The sequence below is a fragment of the Typopeltis vanoorti genome, chromosome 11, assembly GCF_054136105.1.
Source record: "Typopeltis vanoorti isolate ZY-2024b chromosome 11, IOZ_Tvanoo_1.0, whole genome shotgun sequence".
Lineage (NCBI taxonomy): Eukaryota > Metazoa > Arthropoda > Arachnida > Uropygi > Thelyphonidae > Typopeltis > Typopeltis vanoorti.
This window is the reverse complement of record NC_143559.1, coordinates 49,493,319-49,513,460: the sequence shown is the minus strand read 5'-3', so window position 1 is coordinate 49,513,460 and position 20,142 is coordinate 49,493,319. Positions and strand designations below refer to the sequence as shown.

The window sequence follows — 20,142 nt, the reverse complement described above, 5'->3', positions numbered from 1 at the left end:
AAATCTGCATTTATGGAAATGAAGAGAATTTTAATAAATAAGCGTATTAAAATAAGTTTTAGAGTTATAATAGTTAAAACAACAGTTTGGAGTATTGCAAATTATGGAAGTGAGTCATGGACACTCAGAAAGAGAGATATGGAAAGAATTAATGCATTGGAAATGTGGTGTTATAGAAAGATGAAAAAGATTAGCTATACAGAGAGAATATCAAAGCAAGAAGTTTTAAGAAGAGTTGGGATGGAAAGAACACTGCTCAAGAATATTATGCAAAGAAAGGCCAGATTTGCGGGACATCTTCTGAGAGGTTCTTCGGGACACCTGACAAGAACTATATTACAAGGGAAAGTTGAGGGAAAGAGAAGACATGGAAGATCAACTAGAGAGTGATTCAATGACATCGTGAAATGGACTGGTTTAAGAATGGTGGAAGCGATAGACAGAGAGAAATGGAGAAGAGCTGCTTATCTGCTACAACCCTCTTGCTAGAGGATGCTACTGAATGACGACGAATGTTGGCATGTGCTTTTTGGAAATCAACAGAAATCTGATGAATGTTTATATTAAAATTCCCAAAATGCCATAGTCTCCCCTTATCTGCAGGGGATACATTCCAAGACCTCCCTGCAGATACATGAAACCGCAGATAGTACTGAACCCTATATATACAATGTTTCTTCCTATACATACATGCATACATACCCATGATGAAGTTGAATTTATAAATTTGGCACAGTAAGAGATTAACAACAATAACAACAAGAGTTATATGAATGTGGGCCTCTCTCTCTCCCTCTCAAAATACAATATCTTATTGTATTGTACTCGCCCTTCTTCTTGTGATGATGTGAGATAATAAAATGCCTACGTGATGAGATGAATGATATGGACATTGTGATATAATATTAGGCTAATATTGACCTTCTGACAATATGTCAGAAGGAGGATCATTGAGCCTTGACGATGTCATGGAGATCTTTGATAGTTAAAGGTTTTTTTTTTTTTTGCCAAGACCTTTTGAAAGAACATTATAATTGGAAGTTGTCTCTTTTTAACTCATCAAAGTGTTGCTACAGAGGTTGTAATCCTTCAGCGATCATACAGGTAATTTTAATGCCGCATTCCATCTGAGGATCATATTCCATAATTTTGTCCTTTAATGCCTGTGCAATTCAGAACACTTCGACAAATTTTGGTATTGTCCACATTGCTGCTTCAGTTTCTTCTTCTTCATCTTTCTCTTCCTCCATAGATGACTCAACAAGTTCTTCCAGTTCCTCATTTGTTAACACTTCTCAATGGCCTTCAGTATGTTCTTCCACTTCTTCATCAAGTATTTTAGCAAATCTTTCTCCACCAATTTGTCTTACTGTACGAGGGTGGTCTGAAAAGTTCTGGGCCTAACAATGAAAAAACGAATTTATAATTTCAAAAGTATTTTTATTTTTCAACATAATCTCCTTTAAGACTAATACATTTATTCCAGTGATGCTCCTGCCATTATCCTGTCCCTGTAGTGGTTCTCAGTAAGATCTGCAAAATTCCCCTCTACAGCTGCAATCACCTCTTGATTCGAAGAAAAATGCTGACCAGCGAGGAAGAGTTTTAGGAAGGGACAGAAGTCAGAGGGAGCCAAAACTGGGGGGAATAGGGTGGATGTTCTGACAATTCATAGTGCAGATCCCTTAATTTTTTCCATTGCCAAAACACTTTTGTGGTTAGGTGCATTGTCCTGATGAAAGATGATTCTTTTCTTCGGCAAACCAGGTGTTTTCTCATGAATTTTTTCGTCTAGTCTGGGTAAAAGATCTGAATAATATTCCCCGGTTATTGTTTTATCCTTTTCAAGATAATTAATAAACAAAATGTCTTTAGCATCCCAAAACACCGATGCCATGACCTTTCACTCTGATGGAACCGACTTTGTCTTCTTTGGCGCTGAACAACTGCCTTCTGTCCATTATTTTGACTGCTGTTTGGATTCTGGTGTGTAATGGTGAATCCAAATCTCATCCATAGTAATAAATCGACACACACAAAATCAGTTTTATTCTTGTTAAAACACTCCAAGCACTGTTCAGAGATTTTCATGAGATTGTGTTTTTGATGTGCTCTGAGCAAGCACGGCACCCATCTTGCTCAAAGCTTTTTTATTTGCAATTCTTCATGCAAAATATATCCTACACGTTCTTTTGAAATGTCTATAGTCTCAGCAATTTCATGCACTTTGACTTGCCAGTCATCCAATATCATATCGTGCACTTGATCAGTGATTTCTGGTGTTGTTACACTTTTTGGATGTCCATGCGGATCATCTTCAAGGCTGGTATGGCCATGTTTAAACTCAGCAGCCCATTTCTTAATTGTTGAAAATGAAAGAGAAGAGTGCCCATAAACTTTTATGAACTTCGAATGAATTTCTTTTGGTGTTAAACCTTATTTTGCCGCACAGTACTCAATTTTATCCATTTCAAGGGATACAGACAACACTTTTGCTTCAGACATCTGTATAAAACAAATTACTTGATAGAATGACTTGCAATTTCACATGAATAATCACATGGATGCTTATGACAGATGTATACCAACTTAGAAATAAATCTCTTGCCAATAGTGTTGCCATTTATGGTCGAGTTCGTGAACTTTTCAGACCACCCTCGTATGAATGATTTTCTTAACTTTTCCATTGATCCCAGGGAAGTGTTTAAAATCATTCACGACTTCACCCATAAGTTATTCCATCAGGCATTTATAGTTTCTGATTTTAATTCATCCATTGCAGCTTTGATGAATGTTGTCGTTGTGTCAGCAATAGTGATGATTTCATGCACTGCATTATGTCCAGATTAAGAGCTGCATCAATTGCTGATCGAATGCGATTAAATACAAGGCGGGTGTATGTGGCCTCGACAAACTGAATTGATTCCCTGGTCAAGGGGCTGAAGCAGTAAGGCTGTATTTGGGGCTGTTAAGTAGTAAATACTGTAAAGATTAATTGAACATAAGCACTGAGATACAACCTTGACATTTTGATTTTCATAGCAAACAGACTCAGGATGGCCAGATGCATTGTCTATTATTAATAGGACTTTAAATTCCAACCTTTCTTCCAAGAACTTTTTCACTTTTGGAGGGAATCATTGGTGGAACCATTCCATAAACAAGATAGTTGTCATCCACACTTTCTGATTATGTTGCCAGAACACAGCAGGGGTGTTCAGCCCGTCGATCGCGGAGCAATTTTTGGTCGATCTCTTGTGTATTTCTCCTTACTTACAAATTTAATTAAAACTGAAAACGAAATATTTTATTTATCATTATTTTGTATTATTTTTAATTCACTTTAAGTGTATTGCTATTGTTTATTTATTTTTCGTTAAAATTGTCAAATCAGTAATTTTCTTATAAGTCCGGGTAAATGAATTAATTTGGATCAGTAGAACTCAAACAGCAAACCGAGTGAATGCGATTATAAGTAAAGTGTAAAAACTTGATTGTAGCTTAAATATTAAATATTCCAAAGCACATTACATCGATTTTTTACTTAGGTTAAGTCCCATGTGAATATTGTAAAAAAATAAACTTTGTTTGTCTCGGTATAGTTTGTATTAGATGTTTTTGTAAATAACTCTTTTGTAGCTAACTGTATATACTGCTTTAATAAGAATATGTTAGAGTGTTAAAAACAAAGGCCATGTTTTTGTCGCCAAAGCTGTAAATGGCAGCATTAGAAAGATTGTTATTGAAACTTGTATGTATGTGAAAGGCTTGCAGGCTCTAAGTGTAAACATCTCCGAAGTCAGTCAGAAAGAGTTCAAACAACTTTCCAATGGCCGGCAACTTACAATCTAAAGAAAGTGGAGGAGAACAAAAGGTGTGCCGAACTTGAAACTTAAGATGAAAGACTCATACCAATTCTTTGGGGGGGTTGCCAAACTTCATGCGAGGTTCCAGACATGCAGAAGGGGGTCCTGGTTCCAAAATTGCTGTCAGAGAGGAGGCTGCCTGGTCAAGAGTCGCCATCAGAGAGACTGCTCAGATCCACGTTGCTTGAGAGAGGAGTTTCTCACTTCCAGAAAGAAGCTTCTCGGTTCGAGACGTCGCTAAAGAGAGACTACTTCTAGGCTGCAGACAAGGTTTCAAATTGCTGGAGAAAAGTTTCTAGGCCAGGTTAATGTCAGACATTCACCAGTGTGTTGCGTTTTCACTGCAATTTGATGAATCAAACGACTTCACCGATATTGCTCAGTTAATGGTATTTATTTGCATGGTATTTCAAGATTATTCGAGTAAAGAAGAACTTTTGAAAATTATACCATTATTGGGAAGGACTAGGGGAGAAGATATTTTTTTGGCATTTGATGAATTTGTGAAACAACACAAACTTCTGCTTTTTAAACTTGTGTCTATTGCTACTGATGGTGCTCCTGCAATGATAGGTAATAAATCAGGCTTCATTTCATTATGTAAAAACGATGACAAATATTCAGATTTTTTGACATACCACTGTATTATTTACCAACACGTACTGTGTAGTAAAAGATTAAACACAAAAGATGTTTTTGATATTACATTTAAAATTGTAAATTCTGTTCGAGGAAAAGCCCTGCAACAGCGGTTATTTAAATTACAGGCAGATGATGATAGGGAACTTCTGTTATACAATAATGTTCGCTAGCTCAGCAGAAGTCAATTTTTAGAAAGATTTCTTGTATTAATTAACGATATAAAATTTTTTCTTGATGAAAAAGGAGATATTTATCCACAATTGAGTGATAAAAGATGGTTGTTACACTTATCATTTTTAGTAGATTTCTGTACTAAATTAAGCAATTTAAATTTAGAGTTACAAGGTAGAGATAAAAATTTAATTGACATGTTAAGTTCAATAAAACTTTCCAACAATACTTACTTTTATTAAAAAAAAATATAAATGACTGCGAATTTAGGCATCTCCCATATTTATTAAAATTTTTTGAACAAAATCAAGAAATGCTTCGCTATTAAGTATAATTTCTGGGAAATTCCCATGCTACTCCTCATAAACATTATTAATATAATTAATGGCTATATTAGCCTGTTTTTGTTTAGGAGTGTCCCTTATATTTAATACATTGGCTAACATAACTCAAAAGGGGTATATATATATTTTAGGGCATTATGGGCGAGTATAGAAGGTAATTATGGCAGAATAAAAAATGTGGAAAAATTATATACATACCTTGATTTTGGTTTAAAAGATGCCTTCTAAATCCAAGCTCTTGTTGAAGGGGGGGGGGAGAGGGAAAGAACATGGGGATGTACTTGAGACACGGGAAATAAGTTTGGGAACCCAGGTTACTATTAATAATATATATATAAATATATATATATATTATTTTGTTGTGGGGAGAGGGGAGGGAAGAAAGAAGGGGAAGGGTATCCTTATGTGGAAACTGGGGCAAGGGTTTACGGGGTGTGGACCGTTTCGGTCATCGTCTGACCATCGTCGGAACTTTGTGGGAATGACTGCCACAGTCATTGACAGTGGCAGTCATTCCCACATTCGAGTTATGTTAGCCAATGTATTAAATATAAGGGACACTCCTAAACAAAAACAGGCTAATATAGCCGTTAATTATATTAATAATGCTTCGCTATGATTTAAAAGAATTTATTCGTGAAATAGAATTTGTTGAGGAAGAAATAAATTCAAGATTTAAAGATTTTAATAAAACTGAAATGATTGTATCTTTTATCAATAATCCATTTCAAGAAAACATGAACATCACAGAAATTTCAAATAAAATTAGTGGGCTGTTTGATATAAACCAAGCTGAAGTAGAACTTGAGATAATAAACATTCAGAATAGTTTACATTTAAAATCAATAAACAATGAAGTCATTTGGAAGTATGCACATGAAAAATTCCCAATATTAACTGATATTGCACAAAAAATTCTGTCGTGTTTCGGATCGACATACTTGTCAGAATCCCCTTTTTCAAATATGACCATCATAAAAAATCAAGTAAGAAACCAAATTACAAATGATCATTTGGATGATTGTCTGCAGTTGGCTCAACTTGACTATGAAAATATTGCGAGGTCCAAACAATTCCAAATTTCACATTAACTTTTTTTTTTAATCAACCAGTATTTTCTGTAACTTATGAGTTTGTATTCAATCTGTTGTTTTTTCTAACTTTGGTTTTCTAACTTTAAAATAGAGAAATAAATATTTTATACCAATATACAGGGTGTTCAGGATAAATTTGACAGTTTCGTAAGGAAAAAGAAAATCTTCTTTGTATCTATTACATTTAATGAATTGACAAAAAAACATTACAGGCAGAGTTAATTACAATACTATCAACAAGATTTACTCAAAATAACCACCATTAGCATCGATCACAGCTTCAATTCTGCTTCGGAACCTCGAACAAGCTGATGCTACAGTCTCCCTGGGAAGGGCCACAAAAACTGTTTTAATTTTATCCATTAACTGGGCTTTTGTATTACTGGAAATGCGATTGGTGTCTTTTTCAACTGCGCCCCATACAAAATAATCCATGGGGTTAAGGTCTGGGGAGTTTGGAGGCCAAACATTTGGACTGGTGAAGTCGTAGAAATTTTCAGACAACCATTTTTGACTTTTCCCAGAGGTGTGGCAAGGGGCCGAATTCTGCTGCCATACATACGGCCTACCATTGGCTACCCTTGTTATCCAGGGCTTGACTACAGTTAGCAACTCCACGAACAAAGCCCGAATTCCAATGCCAGGGTTCTTCAACACCTGTTCCTGCAGATTTGCGAGGAATTCTGCTGTACGAACGCAATCAGATCGTCTGCTAGGGATCTTTCTTCTTGCTACATCCTCGTAGTCACCATTGCAAGTCTCTAGTTCATGCCTGATTGTTTTTACTGTATTCAGGGAGCATTGGGCAGCAGTCGTAATATCCTTATTTTGATGGCGGGCACGAATCATCATGATACAAGTTATTCTCTTCCATGATTCAGGTGGGTTCCAGCTATCCATCCTTTCTGACATCTTGTATACGAATGAAGAAGGGTCCAAACTTTTAAATGAAGAGAAGTGTGTGTTAATACATGTAACTTACGGAAAAATATAATTAATTATAAATATGTCAAATTTATTCCGAACACCCTGTATATATATTTTTTGTTGTATTAAAATAATTAAAAGTGATAAATACATTTTTAAATACACAAATAAAGTTTTTAGTTGTGTATTTTTTTTTTTAGTTGTTTATTTGTGTGTAATCAGATATCAGGTTAGGGGAACGTAATCTATATAAGAGAGTAGATCAACAAATAACTTATATATAAGAGAGTAGATCGCCGAATAACTTTTTATAGAAAAGTAGCTCGCGTAGTAAAACAGGTTGAACTACACTGCCCTACAGCATTGCCACATAGTACCAGAGTCACTCTGTCCTTCCATGTTTTACGCCTTGGTGCTTCCTTTGCACTTTTATGAATGTAAGTTCTATTGGGCATCTCCTTCCAGAAGAGCCCAGTTTCAATGCAATTGAAGGCGTGTTTTGGATGGTATCCTTTCTCTTTAATCAACTTCTTCAATTCTGCCAGAAATGTGATAGCAGCTTCTTCATTGGCAGATGCAGCCTCTCCAGTAATTTTTATATTTTACAGTCCAAACGTATTCCTGAATCTGTGTAACCATTCCTTACTTGCAGTAAATGGCTTGGTGTCAGGGGTTCCCTTGCTGAAGTCTTGGTATAGGTTCAATGCTTTCTAGCAACACACTTTCCGTCAATCAAAACACGTTTTCTGTTCATATCATCCACCCACAAATTTAATGCCTTTTCCATCTTAACTAAGTACTTATCCACACTGTGGCCATAACTTTTTGCAGTTTGAGGTGCAACAGCAAAACTAGCACAAATTTCTTTTTCCTTCACAATTTCATGGATAGAAGATTCATTCTTTCCGTAGATCTTAGCAACATCAGCATATGATTTTTTTTTCTTTTCTTATTAAGTTGAGGACTTTCACCTTTTCAATTAAAGGAAGCACTTTATGCCTCCTTTTTTTTTTTTCTTTTTAAGAGTGCTGGCATATCCAAATTGCCAACACTCTTACAGTTTGGGGCCATTAAGTAGTAAAAACTGTAAAGATTAATTGAACACAATCGCTGAGATACCAAGACGGCTACTAAGTGACTAATGGATTGATAGCATATACAGGGTAGATATGTTGGACAAAGGGATGATTCGCGTCATGGATGGGACGGTACAAGATTTCATCATGTTACTCAGAATGGTGCGCAATTTAAAACATGAATTGTTTATTTTTGGACTGGGGTTGACCATGGAAAGCGAAACCACAGATAAGAGGTGGGGGTGATTACAGTATATCTAATAATTGTTGAATTATATGTATCTGATCTATTGTAGATTTGTCTTTCCCGAAACCTTCTTGGTTGACAGTTATTTTTCCCATAAATTGATTTAATTCTACTATTTCCCAATGCTGTTTGTGGATATTATTATATTTTTATATATTGGCTAGATCACACTGTTTCTCCATTCTTTTGTGCACTGATTCAAATTCATTCAAATGGTTAAAATGATTTTGTTTTTTTAGTTTCTTTCCTCCTGCTTTCAGCAAATCTGCAGGAATTTTATATGTTCCTGAATGAATTTTCTGTACAACTAAACTGTTGCCTTGATGGTAGCTCTACAGAATCATCTTCTACAATAGTAGTTGGTGTATAATTTTGCAGTAGTGTTCCTATTCAGAAATTCATGAAAATATTTTCTCCATCTGTTTATTATTATTATTATTATTTTTTTATTATTATTATTATTTTTTGTAGCATGTTTCCTTATCCAGCTCTGCCTATGTCTAGACTAGACATATATCCCTTAATTTACTTAATTATGCTGCATGATTGTCTGGTTCTTCATTTCTTGTTCTTTTCTTCCTTCAATAAATTTTATCTACCAAACTTCTGAGTTCTTTATATTTTTCTTCTTTAATCTTAGTTGGCCTTCTAGTAAATTCTTTGTGAGTTTTATTTCTTTTTATTATTGCTTGAGTATATGAGATGAGATGATGTGCTACTATCCTAAATAAATTAGGTATGAGTTTACAGAATTCCCTAACTAAATTGAATAACTCCTGTAATAAATTTGTAATAAAAAGTTAAAGACTATGAAAATAGGTAGGAACATTAAAAACATAAACTGCATCCTGAATGCAGAATCTGAACATTTCAGCTCTTTAGACATAAGTTTTAGTAATAATGGCATAAGTATGAATATAGACAACAGAATTAGCAAAGCTGGTATGGTAGGAAGTCAAATTAATAAATTTATAGGGGAATAACAGATAAATTAGTCAAAACACTAAACTAGCTGTATAGCAATTCAGTGAGTAAGTATCTTTCTCAGAACACTCATACTGAGAAAGATTAGGGAAGTAAAGATAAGATTCTGCCGCAGATGACATCTGTGGCCGAATCATATAAAAAATGAGGATAATAGGAAGGAACTTGATATTGCTAGCATTTAGGAGCAAGTAAACAAAGCTAATCTAAGGTAGTATGGTCACTTAAACAGAATGGGAGAATAAAGGTTAGCGAAAAAAGTTATTTTTACCAGGATGACAGGATAAAGATCCAGAGAGAGATTCGGAGGAAGTACTAATATCTGTGTGGATTGATACATTAAGAATTGCTTTAGAACAGCGTTTCTTAACCTTTCTAAGTCCATCGATCAGTAAAATGCCTAAAACAGTTTCTACAGACCACTAAGTTGTGTAATTTGTTTGAAAACCAATGTGGGGATTACCAACATTTGGGAAAAACTGTGCATTTATAATATAATAAATCTAAAGGCATGTTTTGAATACATATATGGCAACGTACTTAATTAAATTGGAAGTAAACAATTAAAGTGTATCATCATTGAACAAAGTTTTCATTTTTATTAAACAAATAAATAATATGATATAATTATGTTGCTACTTACTTTTAATGAGATGGTTGAGCTTCTTGGCCCTTGCAGAGTTGTTGGATGTCTGGCTCAATATTGGTCAATTTCAGTAATCTAGCCCTCACCCGCTAAGAAGAGGGTGAGGGCTAGATTTTTCTCTCAGAGCACCCTCTGTATTTTGTGATTGGAATGGATTGCTATTGGATGTTGTGAGTGCAAGCAGCATGAATGAATTCAAGAATATGTATGATAGCTGGTGTGTGTAATATGTGGCCTCTCTCTCTCGCGATGAGTCTTAGACTCCCTGGAGATCTCTCTTAATAATGATAATAATTTTTTGGATTTTTTAAGTATACATTTTATTTCAATAATTTTACTTATTCCATTTCAATTTATTTTGTTTGGATAATTAAAAAATATATATTTATTTAAGTCTGCCTGCAGACCACCTGTGGTCTGTGGACCGGTTGAGAAATACTGCTTTAGAAGACTAAAATCTAAGCTCTGAGAACATTGGAGTGCTGATAGATAACAGATTAATTTGGAGGAAAATTATTGATAGAAAGTTAGTAATGATGTAAATATTTCATATAGTTTTATTGTAATACCTAACAAGAATATAATTTCTTAGCATTTTTAATTTTATGTAATATCCTATATCCACACCCTTGATGTACACAATACAAGGGTATCATGTAAATCCCATGAAGGTACATATCATATTTGATATGTACCCTCATGGGGTACATATCATGAATATTTGATCACTCAAAATCAAAATTTAAAACTGTGAACTTTACATAACATTAATATTACTTTTCTTTACTTGTATTTATTTATTTATTTATTTATTTATTCACAATATAAGTGCTCATATTGTTGATAACATGTGTATTTAGTTGTCAGGTAGTGCTCTTTTGAATGGGAATATGATTTCAAAAAAAAAAAAAAAATTGAATATTGCAGATTTTATGAATTAGAAGCAAGCAAAAGACTGCTTCTGAGCTTGATACATATATTTGAACCTTGCTGTATTTTCCAAAATTGTTTGTTAATTAACATTGCCACTGTAAATCTCCATCTTAGGTTTAATTTAATTTTTATTTAGGTGGAGGATGTAAATTTGGCAGTGAGAATTCATGTGAAGCACCAGTTGGCAACTATCCATATCTGTGTCCTTTGAGGTTTGTATCCTTAAATGTTTCGTTACATGTATATGCTTCTGGAGGTTAGTAGAATGGTATGCAGATGAGCGATTTGGGGTCTGATATCTCCATAGAAAAGTGCAAAAATGTCTGGCTTCATCAGAAATGTTTTACAAACTTATTCCCTAAGTACTAGAAGCAATTAATAATAAATTACTTTGAAATTTTCTAAACTCTTAAATTGAAACTGTTATTTTTTTAAACAAAATTAAGACAAATTTCTTCTGCTCCTTGTTTACTTAATTAATAATTAATGTAGTTTAAAAGGACTCATCTTGGGAGGACACAGTACTCCGCTACAACCCACCAGCTCTCTTACTTAATCCTCCAATTATGGCACTATCCATCAACACACAGAGCCATCTATTGGCCACCACTAGTATGTATTGTCTGTAAATGGTGTGTTCTGGTCAATTTACTTTTATGTGGGATGAAAAACCCAAGTTTCCAGGTGGTGGGGGACCTGCTAGATTTAGTTAGATTTATTTTCAAATATTTTATTAAATATACAGTTATCCCTCGACTTATGTCGAGGTTCTGTTCCATCCAGCAGGACATAAGTCTGTTTGGACGTAAGTCTATACATTAAATCAACAGAGTTATAGAGCTTAGGCACTTTACCTAAGTATACAGTCATTTTAATTTTTAAACCTTATTATAAAACTGTACTGTGTGTTACTGCCGCTATAAAACAGTTGAATAATCACCCAAATCTTCTTCCACAATCACATCTTCATTACCATCCCTTATGTGAAGTACCAGGCTATGGCTTTTCTGGTGTAATCTTTGTTTTTTTTTATGAAAATGTCTAATGTGCTTTGCTCTTTGGACATATTCCTCTTATTCTTTTCATCATAAATTTCTTTATATTAAGTAAACGCATCTGGGATCAATGTCTTCAACCATTCTCAGAACATCGTTAACTGCAGAGAACATTTCTGCAAGGCCCTTCACTGTGAATTGTTTAACTACCTCTTCTTGTTTCTCTTTTTCCTCTTCCTTTTCTTATTCTTCCTCTTCTGCAACATGTTATTCCTCCAGTTCGAACAATTCTTCGTTGATCAACTCTTCTGGGTCACTTTCTATGAGTTGAACTATGTTGTCATCATCATTCTAGGCCCACTATTTCTTCACTCAGTTTACAAAGTTCTTCATTTTTTTTTTCAAAACTTCTAAAATTGTGCACAAACCTTTGAGGGAGGGAGGTTGCTGCTGAATGCACTGTTGCCAGTGCATTTTTGTTTTATGCTCGCTTGCGTTTTGTTCAAAAGTACAGTTGAAAATGTTATTTATTCCATTATGGGATCATGGACGTATCTTTGAACGGATGTAAATCAAATGGACGTAAGTTGAGGGATGACTGTATTAGGTAGATTGTTAGCACATTGCTAGCATAATATAGTAAATATACTAAATTTATATGAAAAAATTTAATACACCATATACTTCACTAGCATATTACTCATGGCATAGCATTGACAGTCCTCAAACAAAAGTAGCAACTGCCAAATTTTTTATTTTTATTTTATTTTGAATACTTAAAGTGATCCATAGATCTGTGGCAGCGACTGGAAGTAGGAAACCATCTTAATTTATGTTTAAGAATTAATAGAAATATGAATTGTTGTTATTTATATATTATAATATATTACTGATATATTATATCTATTAGTAATAATAATAATTTATTATTACTAATATATATATATAATTTAGCAGTTTCCTATGACTTATTGTGTACAACTTCATGATAAAATTATAAATTTGAAATGCATCTGTTAATGCAAACTTTTCAACTTTATAATTTTATCCTGAAAATGTAAATGATAAGTTGTAGGAAACTGGCTGATTAAACAATTTATTTTATTTATTTTATTTTTACCCTTGATTCTAATAAATATTAGTGGTTAATACTGAAGAAGCCATAATGGATAATTAACTTGAACCATAGAAACCTCATGTCAAAGTATTCTTGTATTTCAATATCTTTTGCCTTTAATTAGTCTTTCTTAAGGAATCGGTATTATTTTTTTTCTTGAAAATTGAATGTGGTATTAAAATATGTGCATCTTAATTACTGATCTAATCTTCACAGAGATGCTGAACATAATATCGAAAGTTGTGATTACCTTTACTTCACTAGAACATCTTGTAAGGTGGTTGCTAGTTCCCAGTCTTCATGTGGTATATTCAAACCAGATATTATGGTAAGTGATATATATATATATATATATATAAAAGTTCTAATAAACACTTAGAACAAAAATTATATTAAAGCAACTGATATAACCACAAAAAGAACATGTCTGAAACCCCTTTAATCCCAATGTTTCTCAAATTCTAATAATTTGTTCTTTTTATATAAAAATATATAAATAAAAAATACTTGGATAAAAAGACATAAAATTAATTAATTTTTGTTCCAGGTGTTTATCAGAACTTTTCACCCCCTCCCTCTTATGTGGTTCTGATTTTAACTTTGAATAATGGATTAAATAGGAATATAGTAGTACTTAAAAAAATGCTCATATTGTTAGGTAGTGTTTCATACTAGGTTAGTTATTTTGTGAATAAAAGTAAATCATAGCAATTATTTATGTAGCTAAATAATAAAACTTTCTGTAATTATGCAAACAGTTCTGTTATATCAACACGTTATTTGTTGTTTCTTCACTATTTTAATTTTAATTCAGACTTTAAGCAAATCAAAATCATTAATGTTGTTCAAAATGCCAAATAGTTAAAATGGAACTTGGACTATGTGGCCAGGATGTAAGATGACAGGTGGACATGCATTACAGATTGAATTCTCAGAAAGAGTAAGCATTCCAGTGGAAGAGACTGGATGAGGTGGAGATGAGATCATAGAAATAGCAGGAAACAACTGGATTAGGACTGCCCCCTGTGTGTGTGTGTGTGTGTGTGAGAGAGAGAGAGAGAAGTGGAGAAATTTGTGAGATTCCTTTGTCTATCAGTGGGATTTTAAAGGGATGGAACCTTCTTCCCTATCTCTGCTTATCAATGCCAAAATTACTGTCAAATGTTGGTAATTTCAGCAGGATTAAAATCTGGGATGTTATCAGGACATGGTAGCATTTTGATGATTTGCTTCTATGGTTTTTTTAATAATTATAAGGAGTATAAAATATTAGTGGAAATTTGAAAATGACATATATAGTAATCTTTTAAGGTTTCTGGCCTTTTAGCCTTAATTGCTTTGACTGTAGTCTCAAATAACACCAAATGAAAGCATCAGTATAAAACAGTGCTTTCCTTTTTGCATTAACAGTATGATATAGAGTCATTCTAACATAACACAGTTAGGATGAAATTGTTTATTTATGAATAGCAGTACTCTTTTCAGGATTTAGTGTAGTAGACATCAACTTTGAGTGTTCTTTGTAGAAAATTTGGTTGACCAACTGTTCTGCCCAAATCAAAATGCCAAACTATTTGAGATGCAGGAAGTTTGACTGTATCGTTTGTACAGTCTTGTCGAAATCCCAAAATCTACATCTGACGTACTGAATTCAATCTCAGCCATGCAAGTTGGATTTGGAGTTGAAAAAATCTGTGTTCTATTGATTTGAATGTTCCACTTAGCAGTATTCCTCTGCTTGTTGAGGCTGCTTCACTGCCATTCTACTGATGTTTCATTTGATGTAGCTGATAACTTTCTTTTAGTGATAATCACTTCAAGCAGCAGGTCTGCTTCTCCATAGAGCCTCTTTTCTCTGCTTAAAAGTTTCCTTTTCACTCATTGATTTTTTCCCCCCTTGATTTTTTGATTCTATTGAATGATAGCAATCCAGGTTTTTGCTTATATTTTGCAGCGATTATCTCTCGTGAAAAGCAAGTACAGCACTTTCATTCACAACAAGTTCATGATTATGTTAGCTTTCAGGCTTTATACTCCTAAATGATGTAGCTTGTTGGATAATGCATATTGGATGTATTATTCTATCAGGTGTTGCATTATAATTATGATAACCATATGAGATGGCATTTGTTTTTTGTAATATATATATACAGGGTGTTCGGGATAAATTTGACATATTTATAATTAATTATATTTTTCCGTAAGTTACATGTATTAACACACACTTCTCTTCATTTAAAAGTTTGGACCCTTCTTCATTCATATACAAGATGTCAGAAAGGATGGATAGCTGGAACCCACCTGAATCATGGAAGAGAATAACTTGTATCATGATGATTCGTGCCCGCCATCAAAATAAGGATATTACGACTGCTGCCCAATGCTCCCTGAATACAGTAAAAACAATCAGGCATGAACTAGAGACTTGCAATGGTGACTACGAGGATGTAGCAAGAAGAAAGATCCCTAGCAGACGATCTGATTGCGTTCGTACAGCAGAATTCCTCGCAAATCTGCAGGAACAGGTGTTGAAGAACCCTGGCATTGGAATTCGGGCTTTGTTCGTGGAGTTGCTAACTGTAGTCAAGCCCTGGATAACAAGGGTAGCCAATGGTAGGCCGTATGTATGGCAGCAGGATTCGGCCCCTTGCCACACCTCTGGGAAAAGTCAAAAATGGTTGTCTGAAAATTTCTACGACTTCACCAGTCCAAATGTTTGGCCTCCAAACTCCCCAGACCTTAACCCCATGGATTATTTTGTATGGGGTGCAGTTGAAAAAGACACCAATCGCACTTCCAGTAATACAAAAGCCCAGTTAATGGATAAAATTAAAACAGTTTTTGCGGCCCTTCCCAGGGAGACTGTAGCATCAGCTTGTTCGAGGTTCCGAAGCAGAATTGAAGCTGTGATCGATGCTAATGGTGGTTATTTTGAGTAAATCTTGTTGATAGTATTGTAATTAACTCTGCCTGTAATGTTTTTTTGTCAATTCATTAAATTTAATAGATACAAAGAAGATTTTCTTTTTCCTTACGAAACTGTCAAATTTATCCCGAACACCCTGTATATATATTCTCATTACATCATCATCATCATCAAATTCCTGATATATATCCTCAAGGGGTGTACAGAATATGATAGTACTACATGAAACATTTACACCATTACTAACTTCCGATCTATAATTTTCCTCCAAATCAGTCTGTTACCTGTCAAGACCCCAATATTATCAGGTCTTGTATTTCTGTCTTCTAAGGCACTTTTTACAGTATCAATCCACCTATATCTTGGTCTTCCTCTGGGTCTTTTTCCTAGCAGAAAACATTTGTTTTCTTCCAGGAAAATTTGCTAATCTTTCCTCTCCCATTCTGCTTAAGTGGCCATACTACCTGAGATTTGCTCTGCTAATGCATTCCTGGATGCTGACAATATAAAGCTCATAAGAAACACAACACTTAGGACCAAACATACAAAAGTAAAAAAAAGAAGCACACAACACTAAGGAAAGCATGGAAATTTTGCTTTTAATGTAATAAGAATTTTTTATGATGAAATTTCAAAAAATTCTCATTACATTTAAAGCAAAATTTCCATGCTTTCCTAAGTGTCGTGTTTCTTTTTTAAATTTTTGTGTTTAGTTAGTATTTAGAGAATATTCAAATATCAATCTTTATAAAAGGTAACATAAATAAATGTTCTCTATAATGCTTTCTGTACTCATTTTTCTAACTCCATACTGTTTCAAATATGACCATTGTATGCAGAAATTTTAAGGCACCCTAATAGGAACTGATGTTTCAGGAATTATAACATGCATAGTACTTAATAATATTTGGTTTACCGATCAAGTGTTGATCAATTTTATACTGTCAACCTTAACAGAAATCAAGGCCTAATACTCCCAGAGATATGGAAAACCCTAATCAGAATCTTAAAAACGGAAGCAATGAATTTTAATACAAACTACAGAAAGTTCCTCAGCAACAGCTAGCTGATCTTGTACACGCGATATGTGTTTCACTCACGTTCGATATTATTTTATTTGTAATTATTCTAGTCAGTTTTTTATTCTTGTCAGTTTTGCAGTTACGCATAATTGTGAGATTGTTTAAACCTATATGTGAGTGCCCTGAAGATGCCAACAGATAAGTGTGGCGAAACTAGTTGGTTCAGTTTATAAAATTGATCAACACTTGATCAGTAAACCAAATATTATTATTTACTAATTATGATCAAGAAAATAACCTTCATGATGAAGCATAGTACTTGCTATGTATCACAATACCACAAACGAAAACAGTCATCTTCTAATTGAACTCCCCGATACACATAACTTGCTAATTTAGATAGCAAACTTCCACATAGATCTGGATGAAAATGGACTTGGGAACATCCAAATGGAACCAAATTACAAATTGCTCATATTTTAATCAATATAAATTGGTAGGATGAGCAGAAAATTGCAAAGCATTTAATACTGTAGAACTAAATTCCAACTTTGCAAATTGCAAAGCAATTAATACTGTAGAATAGAAAGTGTACACATAAAACTAAATCTTCACACTTTTAACTCTAAACCAAGAACAGCAAATAAATTTTACTTGAAAGACTGAATATTCTTACCATAGAAATCCAGTACAATAAACTACCATATATCTAACTTCCAAAACAAGACTCTTTCCTATCTTCAAAGTTTTGAACTTTAAGTCTGACCTTTGAAATTGCTGATACATTGGTGCTTCTTTACAGTTAGACAAATTTTTATTATTATTATTATATATGCAACTCCATGGAGTTCAAAGACCCATTGCAGGAGACTCAAACTATCCACACAATCTATCATACATCTCCTTGAATTCATGGACAGATAAAGCAGTCACAACTGACTCTGCAACGCGTTCCACTCATTCAGATCTCTCCAAGCAAAAAATCTAGTCCTTGCATCCCTACGAATCATACCTTTACTCAACTTCCAGGAATGGTCTCTGTTCCATCCCCTCTAGCCAAGTGCTAAAACATTTACCCTGCATCAATTTTATAAAACCCTTCATATCTCTCTCTTTTTTTGTCTATCAACCAACTTCTGCAATCCACATTCTGAATTTTATATTTCAATATAAAAATAATAAAAGTTTCTGTTAGTCTTTTCTTTTTATTATTTTAAAAACAGACACAAAATAGTTTGAAGAATTTTCCACATTTGACTGCAAAAATTGGTTTGATACACAAAATACACAGGTAAGTGCTTCCATATGATGAGAAGGTCAGATACACACATTTCTTTATTATTCTCAAATATCTTCTGGAGTCAAATACTCTTTATTCATTACCATTTTTTAAAAATATTGAAAGTATTATGGGAGATACTGAGATAGGAGTGATGTTAGCTTGCTCCACCTTTGCAACGAGTTGCCCAGTGTTGTACTTCCTTACCCCCGTCCTGAAGATACTTTCAGGCGCAAACTTTGTTTGCTCACACTTGGATAAAGGTTTAAACTAAATTTATTATAGTCTAACCAAGTGAAAAATAAACTTTTAACATCTTTCTCTAAATCCAAAGTAATTTAATTAAAAGGTGGCACACCGTTTGGCAACTCCTATAGGTAGAGATGACCTTGCTAATGCTTCTGCCTGGTATCTGCACTTGGGCCTGGCTCCCACTGAAGAGACCTCAATAAAGGTCGAAACTAGTCTGGGTAGTGGCCCTTCCCTTAATGCATAACATTATACATATCCGCAAGGAGATGTGTTTTGCATTATGGGAGATACTGAGATAGGAGTGATGTTAGCTTGCTCCACCTTTGCAACGAGTTGCCCGATGTTGTATTACCTTCCCCCAGGCCTGAAGATACTTTCAGGTGCAAACTTTGTTTGCTCACACTTGGATAAAGGATTAAACTAAATTTAACATGCTGAATTTTATATCCTATGTGAACAAGATAAATAAAATGTGAAGTAGAATGTTTTTTATCCTTAAATATCATAAAGTGGTTTTGTATTTCATACACTTAGGAGATTAATGGTCAGATGTCTAATGGGCTAATTGGATATGTTTCATAAGAACCATTAGATCATCAAAGATACTGGATAGAGAGTAGTATTTTCATACAAATATATAAATGTTTGATCAGCTGCCGTGTTCTTTTAAAGTAGTGCAAGTTAAGGCAATCCTGATGTCGAAGATTGTATTCTCATAAACTCTCTGGTGAAAATTATGAAACTTTCATAGTTTCTACATACATTCGGCTTTGAAATAATGTTGGATCTGTAATATCCACTATTTGTGTATAATTTCACAATAAAAATTTCATTTATTTATTTATTTATGCATATGGCTTTGTGAAACTGGCAAGTGAAATTTACAATCACAGTATCCAGAAACAAATGATGAAAATCTTAACATGTAAAAGTTTATTACATAAAAGGCACAAACTGCTTTCCAAGTCTTCCTTTTTTTAAAAAAAAAAGCAAAAGTAATTTGTTATAATCAAGCCAGGGAAAATTATCATCCTACTGCACCAAATATGACAAGGCTGCAACACATCACAACACAAATGTGGCTGTATCTGAGGTTTTATTAGAGAACAGTTGTGATTTGTGTGAAAATCTTGATCCATTAGAGAAAACCCATTTCACTTTGCACATCATCAAGCATGAGTAGGAGTTCTGCTGATATTTCGAGGACTGTGAGAGTGACTAAATAAAAATTCATAATAAAATTTCACGAAATACAGTTACTTTTTGTGAAATTTTAGTTGTGAAATGTGGGCACAGGTACTGAGTTCTGACAGATGTGATTATTAAGTGTAAAATAAAAGGCTTCAGAAAAGTATCAGTGGCAAGTTATGTCAGTATTGGTTACAGTTCACTCATATCAATATCAGACTTCTAAGCAAAAAAATCTTATCCAATCCATTGAACAATGATGTTTTGAAAAGTTAAGTAAATTTTGGTAAATTTTATAACAGCAGTGTAAAGAATTATTATTCATTTTTTGGACATGAAATTGGAATAAAAAATGTTTTGCTTGTTGCATGTTTTGGAATGTGTGCTTCTATCTCTTTTAGTCAGGTGACTAATTGTATATCATTCAGAAGAT

The 20,142-nt window shown here is 33.8% G+C and overlaps 1 protein-coding gene across 5 annotated transcripts in view; it reads left to right on the top strand.

The window, feature by feature from the left end:
* The window catches only part of LOC150101564 (ciliated left-right organizer metallopeptidase-like), a 332,876-nt gene that overhangs the window by 204,391 nt on the left and 108,343 nt on the right, over positions 1 to 20,142 (top strand). For 3 of the 5 annotated variants that reach the window (XM_090400565.1, XM_090400563.1, XM_090400568.1), the window contains exons 11-12: positions 11,067 to 11,142; positions 13,259 to 13,370. In XM_090400565.1, the coding sequence (XP_090256691.1) occupies positions 11,067 to 11,142; positions 13,259 to 13,370 (188 nt within the window). The remainder of the gene's footprint in view (positions 1 to 11,066; positions 11,143 to 13,258; positions 13,371 to 20,142) is intronic. The other 2 variants (XM_090400567.1, XM_090400566.1) reach the window with 2 other exon arrangements.